This window comes from Callithrix jacchus, chromosome 15 (genome assembly GCF_049354715.1).
Source record: "Callithrix jacchus isolate 240 chromosome 15, calJac240_pri, whole genome shotgun sequence".
Lineage (NCBI taxonomy): Eukaryota > Metazoa > Chordata > Mammalia > Primates > Cebidae > Callithrix > Callithrix jacchus.
This window is the reverse complement of record NC_133516.1, coordinates 30,904,997-30,920,124: the sequence shown is the minus strand read 5'-3', so window position 1 is coordinate 30,920,124 and position 15,128 is coordinate 30,904,997. Positions and strand designations below refer to the sequence as shown.

At 44.4% G+C, this 15,128-nt stretch overlaps 1 protein-coding gene and 1 pseudogene across 1 annotated transcript; one reads left to right on the top strand and one right to left on the bottom strand.

The window, feature by feature from the left end:
* Window positions 1–602: 602 nt before the first annotated feature.
* ZNF589 (zinc finger protein 589) lies at window positions 603–14,448 on the bottom strand. The gene is given in 6 exon segments (XM_035275360.3): window positions 603–1,788; window positions 1,791–1,886; window positions 1,889–1,909; window positions 4,641–4,767; window positions 12,819–12,871; window positions 14,315–14,448. Coding segments are annotated over 6 exon segments (1,200 nt in total). The 5' UTR covers window positions 14,328–14,448; the 3' UTR covers window positions 603–898.
* Window positions 4,808–5,982, top strand: LOC103788250 (large ribosomal subunit protein mL66 pseudogene; annotated as a pseudogene).
* Window positions 14,449–15,128: the final 680 nt, after the last annotated feature.

Here is a 15,128-nt window from a genome sequence, read left to right as displayed (position 1 = left end):
CTACAAGTCCTTCTTCTCCAGCATCAAAACTAAGCCTAAGTAATTTGAGGCTACCCAAAGATCTCTCCCCTTCTTTTCTGTGACAAAGAGTCTTTTAGCAAATAAAGACACTGGGGCCTGAGTGGACCAGCTCCCCAAGGTACGTACACTCATTGACAGAGGGTGTCAGATAGGGCTAGCCCCAGGCCAAGAAGGGAGTAAGGCAAACTGTCAGAACCTGGGCCATATGGGCCCTGGGAGTGTGGGACAGATGGCTAAAGGCCTTAGCATGATTACTGGATGTAATTTAGCCACCTGAGTGTGGCTATAAAACACTGTGAACTGAGATTGGAGGATTTAAGAGGAGCTGTGTTTAAATACCCTTAAACCTAACATCCGAAGGTCGATGACGCGGCATTGCTAGCAGTCATCACTGTCACTGAGGGCCAACATGGCATGGCTATGAGGTTTAAGTCCTGAGTCTGAAGAACTTTTAGAGTGTGGTTAAATAATCTTGGACTTGGGACTGCAGGATTAGAAAGGGGACCTGGTTAAGGAGTCCCTCAGATCATAAGGCTGGAGACTGAACTGTGAGTAAAACCTTAAGGTGGGGTAGGAGAAAATACAGCAAAGGCTAGAGATGTAGAAAAAAATAAAGCAGAAGAGTGTCATAGAAACCAATGGAAGAGCACAGCTGCAGGAGGAAGTAGTCAGGTGTAAAGACCATTCCTCCAAGAGGACCATCATTTGGCACCTCTACTCTCCAAAGTTAGAGCTTTGCCATCTTCACATCTGCAGGAATAAAAGGGGTCAGAAGACTGTCCCTGAAGCCCTTAGAACTAGAGGGGGGTAGGTGTACAGTGGACAGATTTGACTCCCAGTGTCTCTTAAGGGGCCACTTCCAACCAGCACCTTACTCTCACTCCCTATGAAGGCTTCTCCCCTGAGTGTATCCTCTGATGTGAGCTGAGAGTGGACTTGTGGCTACTCGACATGCGTAAGGCTTTGCTCCCGTGTGTGTCCTCCAGTGTGTGTTGAGGACTCCCTTGCTGCTAAATCCCCACCCACATTCCCCATACACATAAGGCTTCTCCCCTGAGTGTGTTCTCCGAGGTGACTTGAGTGTTGACTTCCGGGTAAATCCACGCCCACACTCCTCACCACATGAGGCTTCTCCCCTGAATGTGCCCTCTGGTGTATGAGGAGTGGATTTATCACGGAAGCCCCGCCCACACTCTCTGCATATGAAAGGCTTCTCACCTGAAAGTATCCTCTGGTGTTTGATGAGGCATGATCTCACAAAGCCTCGGCCACAGTTCCTACACACGTAAGGCTTATCCCCTGTGTGAATTCTCTGGTGCTGAATGAGGTGTGACTTGTTACGAATGCCTCGTCCACACACTGTGCACATCTGTGACTGTCTTTTGTCTGAAGATTTTTCCACTGTGACTGCCTTCTGTCCGAAGAGGTTTGACTTCTGGCTAAAAGCTAGGGCACACTCTCCAAACCTGACCGCTCCAAACCCTGGGGTTTTTGCCCTCTTGGAAATTCTGTATACTTCCTCAGAGCTTGCATCCTGGGCTGGACTGAGCTGTATCTCTAATATTCTGTTGCCTCCCTAAGAGCTTGTTGGTGGTCTCTGGAACAGGCTAGAGAAACCCACTAAAGTCCCTCTCTCATTTGTACTCCAAAACAAGGGTCTGACTCCTCCTTCCACTTGTGATCTTTTGCTCCAGCTCCCCCAGTGATTTTTATCAGAAGGACGATGTGGCTGTGGCTGATCCTCCTGGCAGGGATTTCCTGGGTGGGTTGATTTCCTGCATAAAATCCTGGAATAGGATGATTGTGTAGCTCATCTTGGCTAAGGAATTGCTGACTGCCAAAGACCACAGGGCAAGAGGGACAGGATGGACTTCTGGCTTTGATTCTGCTGAAGAGAGAAAGTTCCCAGAAGAGTCACAGGAAGGGCTGACTGGGTTCTTGTTTTATGATAAGACCTAGCCCATTAATCATTCTCAGTGATTAAAGTCTCTCTCCCCAAGATGTGCTGTGCAGGACCTATATTTCCATTCAACTTCTTCAAACTTTTGATTTGGAAACCATTTCAAATATACAAAAAAGCTATAAGAATATGAATAATACAAAGGGCCAGAAGCAGTGGCTCACTCCTGTAATCCCAACACTTTGGGAAGCTGAGGTGAGCAGACTGCCTGAGTTCAGGAGTTCGAGACCAGCCTGGACAACACAGTGAAACACTGTCAAAAAAAAAAAGAATCCTTGTTTGCCATGATTAGATTAAGATTATGCATTGCACTCCATTTTTACATATACATATTTTATTTTAATCCAAAAAAACCCACAATCAAATCTATTCTTTATATTATCCCAACAGAGAATCTTCCAAGTAGGCATCTGAGACATCCTCAGCTCTGTAAACATCTACAATTATACTAAAATCATCCTCGACCAGCTGGGCATGATGGCTCACACCTGTAATCCCAGCACTTTGGGAGGCCAAGGCAGACAGATCACCTGAGGTTGGGAGTTCGAGATCAGCCTGACCAACATGGAGAAACCCTGCCTGTACTAAAAATACAAAATTAGCTGGGCGTGGTGGTGCATGCCTGTAATCCCAGCTTCTCGGGAGACTGAGGCAGGAGAATCGCTTGAACCTGGGAGGCGCAGGTTGCAGTGAGCTGAGATCGCGCCATTGCACTCCAGCCTGGGGGACAAGAGTGAAACTTCATCTCAAGAAAAAAAAAGATAATTTTTTAGAAGATGGAATGTGTGGATCCTGTCTGGATCCTGATTCAAATTTGCAAAAAAAAACTTATTTGAGATAATCGGGTAAATTTGAACATGGATCAGGTGTTGGATGATACTGAAGCACTACTAATAACTTTGTGAGTTCTGGTCATGATACTGTGGTTATATAAGAAAATGTCCTGGCTGGCGTGGCGACTCACGCCTATAATCCCAGCACTTTGGGAGGCTGAGGCAGGCGGTTCATCTGAGGTCAGGAGTTCAAGACCAGGCTGGCTAACATGGTGAAACCCCATTTCTACTAAAAACACAAAAAACTAGCTGGGTGTAGCGGTGCGCAGCTGCAATCCCAGCTACTGGGAGGCTGATGCGGAATAATTGCTTGAGCCCAGGAAACAGAGGTTGCAGTGAGCCAAGATCGTGCCATTGCACTCCAGCTTGGGCAACAAGAGTGAAACTCCGTCTCAAAAAAAATCAAAAAAGAAAATGCCTTTATTTATTGGAGTTGCATTGTGATATAACGGGAGTGGTATGTCATGATATTTGAGATTTGCTTTAAATAATTCAGCAGTAAAAGAAAAACTGATGTAAAAAGAAAGGGAAGGATGAATCAAGGATGAAAACAGCTTAACGCCTGAAAATGGATCCAATGAGATCCAAAGTTTCAGCATCAAAATTAGTTTGAATCAGATTATTTTAAGGCAATTTTATATATTCTTCAGAATCAACAAAATGTATGAGCATAAAGATAGAGAATAACAAGACCAGATGAAACAAGATAAAAACAAGACCAAATCAGATTGGCCAATTGAAAGCAAACTTAAATGGATGAGTCTACACTGAAACAGAAGTAGGCAACTGAGTTAGAAGCCAAATGGATTGAAATGAGGCCAATTCAAATTAGAGAAAAGCGGTGCAATATAGGTCTAAGGAGATGCAAAGAGAACAAATCAGAACTATTTAATTCATAGCTATGTCAGATGAAGATAAGCCTTGAGAAAGCAGCTGACAGGAATTAGAAACTCTGAAAACTTGACTCTCATCAAGAACTCAGGAATACCTAGAATACTTTTGTCCTTGCCAACCTAATAATTAATTTTAGTTTTTAAATAAGCGAATAAAAATATGATGTATGCACGCCTGTAATCCTAGTACTTTGGGAGGCCAAGGTGGGCAGATCATCTGAGGTCGGAAGTTCTAGACCAGCCTGACCAACAAGGAGAAATCCCGTCTCTTTAAAAAAACAAAACAAAACAAAAAAAACCATGATATATGATATCCAGTAATCTATTAACATCAAACTGACAGATTTATACCTTAAACCTTAAACATTTCCAACTCCTAGGTCATAGAAGGCATCTCTTACAACTCTCCTCCTTGTTCTCTGTGCTCCAGCCACCTTGGCCTCCTTGCTTTTCCTGCAAAGGACTAGGTATGCTCCTGCCTCCAGGGCCTTAGCACTGCTTTCCCCCTGCCTGGAGCAGTTTCCCAACAGACCCACATATCCAACCTCCTTACCTCCTTCAAGCCTTTGCTCAAATGTACTTCCTCATAGAGGCCTACCCTGATCACACAATTTAAAAGTTCAGCCAGTTGCCTCCATACCCGGGCCCTTCAGATCTTTCTTAATCTCCTATACTTATATTTATATATATCTTATATATATATTTTTTAGCTATGTAACACTTATTATCCTTTGACATATATAATTTACCTATATATGCTTCTTATTGTATATTGTCAGTCTGCCTACACAAGAATGTAAGCTCCATGACAGAAGAAATGCTTTATCATTCTATTCACTGATATGTTTTAAAAGATTTAAAACATTGCTGGCACACTGAATATAGTCAGGAAATACTTGAATGGAAAGATGAAGGAAGAGAATATGTCCTTACCCAACGAGACCAGATTCCTGAGATTTTCCAGCATCACTTCTCTGTATAGGTTCCTCTGCTCAAGGCTCAGTCTCTTCCACTCTGCCTCAGTGAAAACCACAGCCACATCCTTGAAAGTCACTGGTCCCTAATTCAACCAATAAATTCATATACATTAAGTCACCGTTATGATTCACAGAGAGAATGGAACTGGCGGTCTTGGAGAATGGATGCCATGGCTCACACCTGCAATCCCAGCACTTTGGGAGGCGGAGGCGGGAGGTTCTCTTGAGGTCAGGAGTTCAAGACCAGCCTGCTCAATATAGTGAAACACTGTCTCTACTAGAAATACAAAAATTAGCTGGGCGTGGTGGCAAACATCTGTAGTCCCAGCTACTGGGGAGGCTGAGGCAGAAGAATCGCTTGAACCCGGGACAGAGCAAGAACCCATCTCGAGGGAAAAAAAAAAATTTTTTTACTATAGAAGACCCCTATCTCTTCCAGAAAATAGAAGCAGAGGGAACCTTTCCTAACCCATCCTATGAATCCAGCATTACCCTAATAACCAATCTAGATAAAAACATTAGAAATTAAAACTATAGCTCAATGTATCTCACAAGAGATGGAATACCCTCCTCCCAAAATATAAGCAAATCAAATCCAGAAATGTATAAGAATAATTACACACCACACTTGGGTTTATTATAGATTTGCAAAGCTGGTTCAACATTTGAAAATCAATCATTGTAGAGGTCAGGGTTGGTTTTTCAAGATGGTGGCTTCGAGGCTCTGGTGTCCAGCTGTGGGCAGCTTCCCCATGGGCTCTTAGCAGGCCAGCAGTGACCAGCTGGTCTCCACTTCCAGCTCGTGGGTTCAGGGAAGTGGTGGAGATCCAAGAAGGGAAGTCAACTATAATCGAAGGCCGCATCACAGCAACTCCCAAGGAGAGTCCAAATCCTCCTAACCCCTCTGGCCAGTGCCTCATCTGCTGCTGGAACCTGAAGCACAAATAGAACTATGACGATGTTCTGCTGCTTAGCCAGCTCATCTGGCCTCACAGAGGCATGCTGGCCCGAAAGATGACAGGACTACCCTGGGAAGAGCACCCCAAGATCAAGGAATGTGTGAAGATGGCCTACAGAGCAGGTCCATTACCAAATCATGGGCCTCGGCTTCCTGAAGGAGTTGTTCTGAAAAGCAAACCCTAAACTCAACTGGTACCTGCCACGCTGGGTTCCCCGCTCCCTCAAGCCCATCTGCAAAAAAAGGCCCCCACTGGAACAGGGTGCTCATGGCTGTGGAGTCACCCCTCCTGAGGGACAATGTCTGCTACTCAGGAACACCTTGGAAGCTGTACCACTGAGTGCAGGGCTTCCAGAGTTCCTCCTGCACCAGCACTGTGGAGTAGGAGGCCTACTCACAAGCCCTCGGCCACAACTATACTCCTGCCCCATCCCACCACGATGGCCTGGCCCCTCTGACATGGATGGACAGGGGACAGTGGGACAAACTTCAGTACCCATGGCCTGCCCAGTAGCAGTGCTGGGAGCTAGCACCAGGCAGGGCAGTTGGGTCCCTTGGCAGCTGCTGTGGGGCTTGGGCCACACTCAGTGCTGGGGACAGGAGTTTTGCCCAATGGAATGTCATAAACTAGGCTCATGGGCTAAGAAAAGAAAAGAAAATCAATCATTGTAATCTACCATGTCAATAGGCTAAAGAAACAAAATCATATGATCATGTCATTTGATGCAGAAAATACATTTGACAAAACCCAGGACCTAATGATTATAAAAATTCTCGGCTGCCAGGTGTGGTGGCTCATGCCTATAATCCCAACACTTTGGTAGGTCAAGGCAGGAGGATAACTTGAGCCCGGGAGTTTGAGACCAGCCTGGCCAACATGGCAAAACCTTGTTTCTGGTCAGGCACAGTGGCTTTCATCTGTAATCCCAGCATTTTGGGGGGCCAAGGCAGGCGGATCATCTGAGGTTACAAGTTTGAGACCAGCCTGGCCAATGTGGAAAAACCCTGTCTCTACTAAAAATACAAAATTTAGCTGGTGCGGTGGATCACACCTGTAATCCTAGCACTTGGGGAGGCTGAGACAGGTGGATCACGAGGTCAGGAGTTCAAGACCAGACTGGCCAAGACACTGAAACCCCGTCTTTACTAAAAATACAAAAATTAGCCAGATGTGGTGGCATGTGCCTGTAATCCTAGCTACTCGGGAGGCTGAGGCAGGAGAATCATTTGAACCTGGGCAGTGGAAGTTGCAGTGAGCCAAGATCACACCACTACACTCCAGCCTGAGTGACAGAGCAAGACTCCATCTCAAAAAAAAAAAAATTAGCCAGGCATGGTGGTGGGCACCTGTAATCCCAGCTGCTGAGGAGGCTGAGGCAGGAGAATCACTTGAATCCAGGAGGTGGAGATTGCAGTGAGCCAAGATTGCACCACTGTACAGCTTAGGTGACAGAGCGAGACTCTGTCTCAAAAAATAAATAACAAAATTAAATTAAATTAAGACCCTGTCTTTAAAAACTAAATGCAATTTATTAAAAGTAAAAACTCTCGGCCAGACATGGTGGTTCATGTCTGTAATCCCAGCACTTCGGAAGGCCAAGGTAGGCAGATCACTTGAGGTCAGGCACTCAAGACCAGCCTGGCCAACATGGTGAAACCCCGTCTCCACTAAAAATACAAAATTAGCTGGGTATGGTGGCACATGCCTATAGTCCCAGCTACTTGGGAGACTGAGACATGAGAATCCCTTGAACCCAGGAGGCAGAAGTTGCAGTGTACCGAGATGGCGCTGTTGCACTCCAGCTTGGCTGATAGAGTGAAACGCTGTCTCAAACAAATAAAGATAAAAATAAAAATAAATACCTCTCAGCAAACCAGAAATATAGCAGAACTTCCTCAATTGACAAAGAACATCTGCAAAAAAACCTACAACACACATCCTGCTTTATAGTGAGAGACTAGATGTTTTTCCTGGATAACTGGAAACACGGCAAGGATGTCTTCTCTCACCACTCCTGTTCAACATTGCACTGAAAGTCCTAGCTATTGCAATGAGACAAGAAAAATAAAATGTACATATATTTGAAAATAGGTAAAACTGTCTTTGTTCATAGATGACATGACTGTCTACATAGGAAATCCCAAAGAATCTACAAAAAGTAATTTTTAAAAAATTCCTGGAATGAATAAGCAAATATAGCAAGGTTGCAGGATATAAGATCATCTGCTTTCTTATATGTCAACTGCTTTCCTATATACCAGCAATAAACAATTAGAATTTTAAATTTTATACACACACATACATACAGAGCACCAAAAAAATTAAATACTTAGGTTCAACTCTAATAAAACATGTATATAATCTATACATGAAAAACTACAAACACTGATGAAAGAAATCAAAGATGATCTAAATGAATGGTGAAATATTCTATGTTCATGGATAGGAAGACTCAATATTATGATATCAGCTCTTTCCATCTCAATGTATAGATTCAAAGCAAACCCAGTCAAAAACTCAGCAAGCTATTTTGTACCTACTGAGAAACTGATTGTAGAGTTTACATGGAAAGACAAAAGACCTAGAATCGCTAAAACAATACCGAAGAATAAAGTTGGAGGATTCATATTACCCAATTCCAAGACTTATTATAAGGCTGCATTGCTGGGCGTGGTGGCTCACACCTGTAATCCCAGCACTTTGGGAGGCCGAGGCGGGTGGATCACAAGGTCAAGAGATCGAGACCATCCTGGTCAACATGGTGAAACCCCATCTCTACTAAATAATACAAAAAATTAGCTGGGCATGATGGCGCATACCTGTAATCCCAGCTACTCAGGAGGCTGAGGCAGGAGAATTGCCTGAACCCAGGAGGCGGAGGTCGTGGTGAGCTGAGATTGCGCCATTGCACTCCAGCCTGGGTAACAAGACCGAAAACTCTGTCTCAAAAAAAAAAAAAAAAAAAGGCTGCATTAATCAAGACAGTGTAGTATTAGCAAAAACACAGGCAAGTAGATCAGTGGAACAGAACAGAGTCCAGAAATGACTGACACAAACATAGTCAACTGATTTTTTGTTTTGTTTGTTTTTTAAGAGACAAGGTCTTGCTCTGTCGCCCAGGCTGGAGTATAGTGGCATAATCATAGCTCACTGCAGCTTTAAACTCCTGCACTCAAGTGATCCTCCCATGGCAGGCAGCCTCTCAAGTAGCTACAACTATAGGTATATGCCACCAATCCCAGCAAATTTCTTTTTTAATTTTTTGTAGAGATGGGTTCTTGCTGTGTTGCCCAGGCTAGAAGAGAGGTTTTTGAATGTTCTCATCACAAAGAAATGATCAATGTTTAAGGTGATGGATATGCTAATCACCCTGAATTGATCATCACACAATGTATACACGTGTGAAAGCATCACAGTGCACCCCATAAAAAGGTACAATCATTATACGTCAATCATAAATTGTTTCAAATGTGTCAAAACTTTCAACAGGCACGTCAAAAAGGAAGCTCTGTGAATGGCTAATGAATAGCTGTAGACGTGCTAAACTAAACAAATGGTAAACTAAAAATGTGTACATCTGACTATGTGTAAATTTTACCTCAGAAACAATACTGAATTCTACTTAATGATATGCATGCTTAAGTATTTAGAGGTGAAATGTATTAATATCTGCAACTTACTCTGAAGTGCATGAAAACATAAGACAGATTAACAGATGGATAGAGGGATAAATAAATGGATATGCCATTTTATGTATGTATGTATGTATGTATTTATTAGACAGAGTCTCACTGTGTCACCCAGGCTGGAATGCAGTGGCACAATCTTGGCTCACTGCAACTTCCACCTCCTGGGTTTAACCAATTCTCCTGCCTCAGCTTCCCGAGTAGCTGGGATTACAGGCAACTGCCACCATACCCGGCTAATTTTATTTTATTTTTTGAGACAGAGTCTCACTCTGTTGCCAGGCACCAGGTACCAGGCTGGAGTGCAGTTGCACAATCTCGGCTCACTGCAACCTCTGCCTCCCTGTTTCAAGCAATTCTCCTGCCTCAGCCTCCCGAGTAGCTGGGACTATAGGTGCCTGCCACCATGACCAGCTAATTTTTGTATTTTAGTAGAGACAGGGTTTCACCATCTTGGCCAGGATGGTCTCGATCTCTTGACCTCGTGATCCACCCACCTGGGCCTCCCAAAGTGCTGGGATTACAGGTGTGAGCATTTAAAAAGACAATAGGCTGGGCGTTGTGGCTCCTGCCTATAATCCCAGCATTTTGGGGGGCCAAGGCGGGCAGATCACAAGGTCAAGAGATCGAGACCCCTCAGGCCAACATGGTGAAACCCCGTCTCTACTAAAAATACAAAAAGTAGCTGGGCATGCTGGCACGTGCCTGTAGTCCCAGCTACTCAAGAGGCTGAGGCAAGAGAATCTCTTGAACCCGGGAGGTGGAGGTTGTAGTGAGTAGAGATTGTGCCACTGCACTCCAGCCTGGCAACGGAGCCAGACTCAATCTCAAAAATAATAATAAAATTAAACGTTAACTATACACTTTAGGTATTAAACTTAGGTGTTGAGTATAAATTTCACAATTCTTAGCCAGCTGCAGCAGTTTACGCCTGTAACCCCGGCACCATGGGAGGCTGAGGTGGGGAGATCACCTGAGGTCAGTAGTTTGATACCAGCCTGACCAACCTGGAGAAACCTTGTCTCTACTAAAAATACAAAATTAGCTGGGCGTGGTGGCACATGCCTGTAATCCCAGCTACTCGGGAGTCTGAGGCCAGAGAATCACTTGAACTCGGGAGGCAGAGGTTGTTGTGAGCCAAGATCATGCCATTGCACTCCAGACTGGGCAACAAGAACAAAACTCCATCTCAAGAAAAAAAAAATTACTATTCTTAGGACTTTTCTGTATATTAAATTTATTCATAATAAACAGTTGGGGGCCAGGCACAGTGGTTTATGCCTGTAATCCCAGCACTTTGGAAGGCCAAGGCAGGTGGATTACCTGAGATCAGGAGTTTGAGACCAGCCTAGCCAACATGGTGAAACCCTGTCTCTTTGAAAAATACAAAAATTAGCTGGGCAGGGTGGTATGTGCCTATGATCCCATCTACTCAGGAGGCTGAGGCAGGAGAATCGCTTGAACCCAGGAGGTGGAGGTTACAGTGAGCAGAGATTGCGCCACCGCACTCCAGCCTGGGCGACAAGAGTGAAACTCCATCTCAAAAAAAAAAAAAAAAAGGTTGGGGAAGAGGAGGGAATACAGAAAATGGCACTTGCTTCCCTGATATTGAAGTGATTTTCTTCCAAGTCACCCTCATCTCTGTCAAACAAGCTTGGCCCCTATGGCCTGGAAGCTGCCCCAGTGACTGGTGCAAAACCTCCTGAGAATAATGGTGTGGTTGTTATGTCTCCTATACTCTATCCTTTCATGAAGCCAAGTGAATTTAATGCAGGGTTCAAATACATTATGTACCATTAATTTGATTATCAATCCAAACCTAAGACCATTCTTCGTGGCTGTGCATTGTTTTAACAGCTACAGGCTAACACTTAGTCTTTCCCTGTACTATTTTACAGTTTTAGCTGTTTTCATCATAATTATTACAAGCGTCATTATTTCCTGCCTCTATGCATCATTTCCCAAAGAATCTTGGCTCTTTGAGAATAAGGACAGTGAATTTAACAACTCTACTTGGCTAGCTCCCAGAATCTCACATAGTCCTGTGCCCAGAAACTAATAAATTAAATTTCTGGTATAGAAAAGATCATCCCATTTCCTACAGCTGTTAATGATATAACACAGGACTGAAATACTTATGGAAGCCGGGCGCGGTGGCTCACACCTGTAATTCCAGCACTTTGGGAGGCCGAGGTGGGTGGATCATGAGGTCAAGAGATCGAGACCATCCTGGTCAACATGGTGAAACCCCGTCTCTACTAAAAATACAAAAGATTAGCTGGGCATGGTGGCATGTGCCTGTAATCCCAGCTATTCAGGAGGCTGAGGCAGGAGAATTGCCTGAACCCAGGTGGAGGAGGTTGCGGTGAGCCGAGATCGTGCCATTGCACTCCAGCCTGGGTAACAAGAGCAAAACTCCGTCTCAAAAAAAAAAAAAAAAGCATGAAATACTTATGGATTAAATGGTATAATGCCTTGGATTTTGTTAAACATAATCCAGTGGGAATGGAGATGAAATAATTGCCGAAGTAGGATGCTGGACACACGAGAGTTCATTAACCCTTTTTCCACTTTTGCATACCTTTGAAATTTTCTTTTCTTTCTTTCTTTCTTTTTTTTTTTTTTTTTTGAGATGGATTCTCACTCTGTAGCCCAGCTTGGAGTCCAGTGGCGTGATCTCAGCTCACTACAACCTCCGCCTCCCAGGTTCAAGCAATTCTCTACCTCAGCCTCCCAAGTAGCTAGGATTACAGGTACCCGCCACCACGACTGACTAATTTTTGTTTTTTTGATTTTTTGTTTTGAGATGGAGTCTCATTCTGTTGCCCAGCCTGGAGTGCAGTGGCGCGATCTCAGCTCACTGCAACTCCCGCCTCCCAGGTTCAAGCTATTCTCTTGCCTCAGCCTCCTGAGTAGCTGGGATTACAGGTGTGCACCACCATGCCCAGCTAATTTTTGTACTTTTAGTAGAGACGGGGTTTTACCATGTTGGACAGGCTGGTCTCTAACTCCTGACCTCGTGATCCATCTGCCTCGGCCTCCCAAAGTGCTGGGATTACAGGCATGAGCCACCATGCCCAACCTCATATCTTTAAAATCATCTATAATAAAATGTAAAAAAGAAGTCTAATGTACAAGATCAGACTATTAGATACTATTAAAGTGTTAAAAGTATTTGTGCAAATGTTGATGTAGGGAACTTTAACAGTACATTTTAGGATCTTAATAACCCCAGGTTTTTATAAAAAGTTATCCTTACAGTTTAGAATACTCTGGATTAATATTAAACTTGGTCATGTTTTTGTATAAGCTCAAATAATAGAAAGATTAAATGCAAAAAAAATTACAATATGCCTAAGAAAATGGCTAACACAAGGCATAAACTGCTTACATGTTAATCACTTCCTCCCTTCCCAAGAAAGAGAGATGAGCCCGTTCTCTGAGATATGAGCCAGCATTTCAGAAAAGATAAAGGTGGGCCCAACTCACCAGGTATCCAGGCTTCTCCTCCCAGGGCCAGGCAGAAACCTTGGAAGGCAGAGCTGGGGAAAGAAAGAAGCAGCCTTGAGAAGCCAGGCCCCCCAGGCCCATCATAAGGATCCCCAAGAGCCCTTCAGAGCCTTGGCTGTGACCACCTCAGCCTTCTCAGCCAACCCAGGCCCCAAGCTCCTCTAATCTTCTTCCTTATGCTTGAGTCAACTTCTCCTGCTCTGCACCTCTTCCCTATTATGCTTTTACAGAAACACTGATCTTAATCAAATGTAAGAAGGTAAACTCTAAACACTCATCTTTCTACCCTAAAAATTAGCAAAACTGTTGAGACAAGGCATCATTTCCCCTACATGTGTTATGTGACTCCAATTATACATTTTTTTTTTTTTTTTTGAGATGGTGTTTCACTTTTGTTGCCCAGGCTGGAGTGCAATGACAGGATCTTGGCTCACTACAAACTCCGCCTCCTGGGTTCAAGCAATTCTCCTGCCTCCGCCTCCTGAGTAGCTGGGATTATAGGCATGTGCCACCACACTGGGCTCATTTTTGTATATTTAGTAGAGATGGAGTTTCTCCATGTTGGTCAGGCTGGTCTCACACTCCGGACCTCAGGTGATCTGCCCGCCTCGGCCTCCCAAAGTGCTAGGATTACAGGCGTGAGCTACCGAGCCCACCACTTTTTTTTCTTAATTTATGAAAACAGGCCGAGTGAAGTGGCTCATGCCTATAATCCCAAAACTTTGGGAGGCCGAGGTGGACAGGTCACTTGAGGTCAGGAGTTTGAGATCAGCCTGACCAACATCATGAATAAACCCCGTCTCCACTAAAAATACAGAAATTAACTGGGGTCATGGTAGTGTACACATGTAATCACAGCTCCTCAGGAGGCTTGTACTGGGATGACAGGTGTGAGCCACTGCGCGGCAGACCTCAGTCTTTAAGACTTAATCATCAAGTTGTCCCACTGCCAGGCACCAGACCACACTACCAGTCCACTGGCTACTGCCCACGAGTCAGTGAAAATGTTAACAAGATGAATTTTAGGAGATATTTTCCAGAGCAAACACCATAGCCCATAACTCTGCTCTCTCTCTCACTCTCTCTCCTTTTCCATTGCAGTTTAAAACAGATTTCCTTGAGGCTAAACAGCTGCAGTGGCCCAGTGCACCCCATCAGCCTTTAACAGAGCTGATGTGTCCATGAATCAGGCCCAGGCATTTTCAGAAACAATTGTGTACCAAAGCCCCCAAGAAGCTCTGGCACAGACCCCACATCTGAGATAGCCGTATCTAGAAGGTGACTACCACTTTTTCCTGTACATGTTAAACTTTAGTTTATTTCTTTTCTGGGAAAAATCCATTTTGTCGGTGTTTTCATTTATTACCGTCTCAGGGATGTCAGGGCATAAAAACACCTGCTGTTGCTTTGTTAGTCTCTCAAGGTCCACTAACAACCAATAACAAGCCAATAATTTCCTCTCAAAAAGGATATACCTAATAGTGGCATCAGGCAAATGTTTTATCCATGTCCACAAGGGGACCATTGCTTAGCGGCTACATCTTTTTACCACAGGCTCCAGTCTACATAATGATAAGTCACCCACACTCCGAATGTTAAAGTTTTTGGTACTAACTGGCTGAGTGGGAGGGCAGTCCCCACCAGGTGTCGGGTTTTCTTAAGCACTTCCGCCTCTCCCAGCTCTTTTGTGGATAGAGTACTTCCCCCAACCCCCGCCCCGCCCCGCCCTACCAGCCTTGTATTCTATGCTGCTTTACTGCCACCATGTGGTCTGGTGGGCTCACAGTTGTGCACTGGTCCCACTGCCACTGTCGTAACCATGGCCTTTCCCCGTTAGGGGCATCCCTTAAGATCAGGACAAATATCACTCATACTAAAAGCATCTATTTCCACAATGCATTCGGCAGGATCACCTACTTGGGTCTGTGAAATATCCATCAAGTAAAACATAACAGAATAGCGGGGCACGGTGGCTCACGCCTGTAATCCCAGCACTTTGGGAGGCCGAGGAGAGTGGATCATGAGGTCAAGGGTTTTAGACCAGCCTGACCAATATGGTGAAATCCCGTCTTTACTAATAAAAATACAAAAATTAGCTGAGCATGGTGGCGTGTGCCTGTAATCCCAGCTACTCAGGAGGCTGAGGCAGAATTGCTTGAACCCAGGAGGCGGAGGTTGCAGTGAGCCGAGATCACGCCACTGCACTCCAGCCTGGGCAACAGAATGAGACTCCGTTAAAAAAAAAAACAAAAAAAAAAAACAGATTAGTTTCAAGGGCCACTCAGCTGA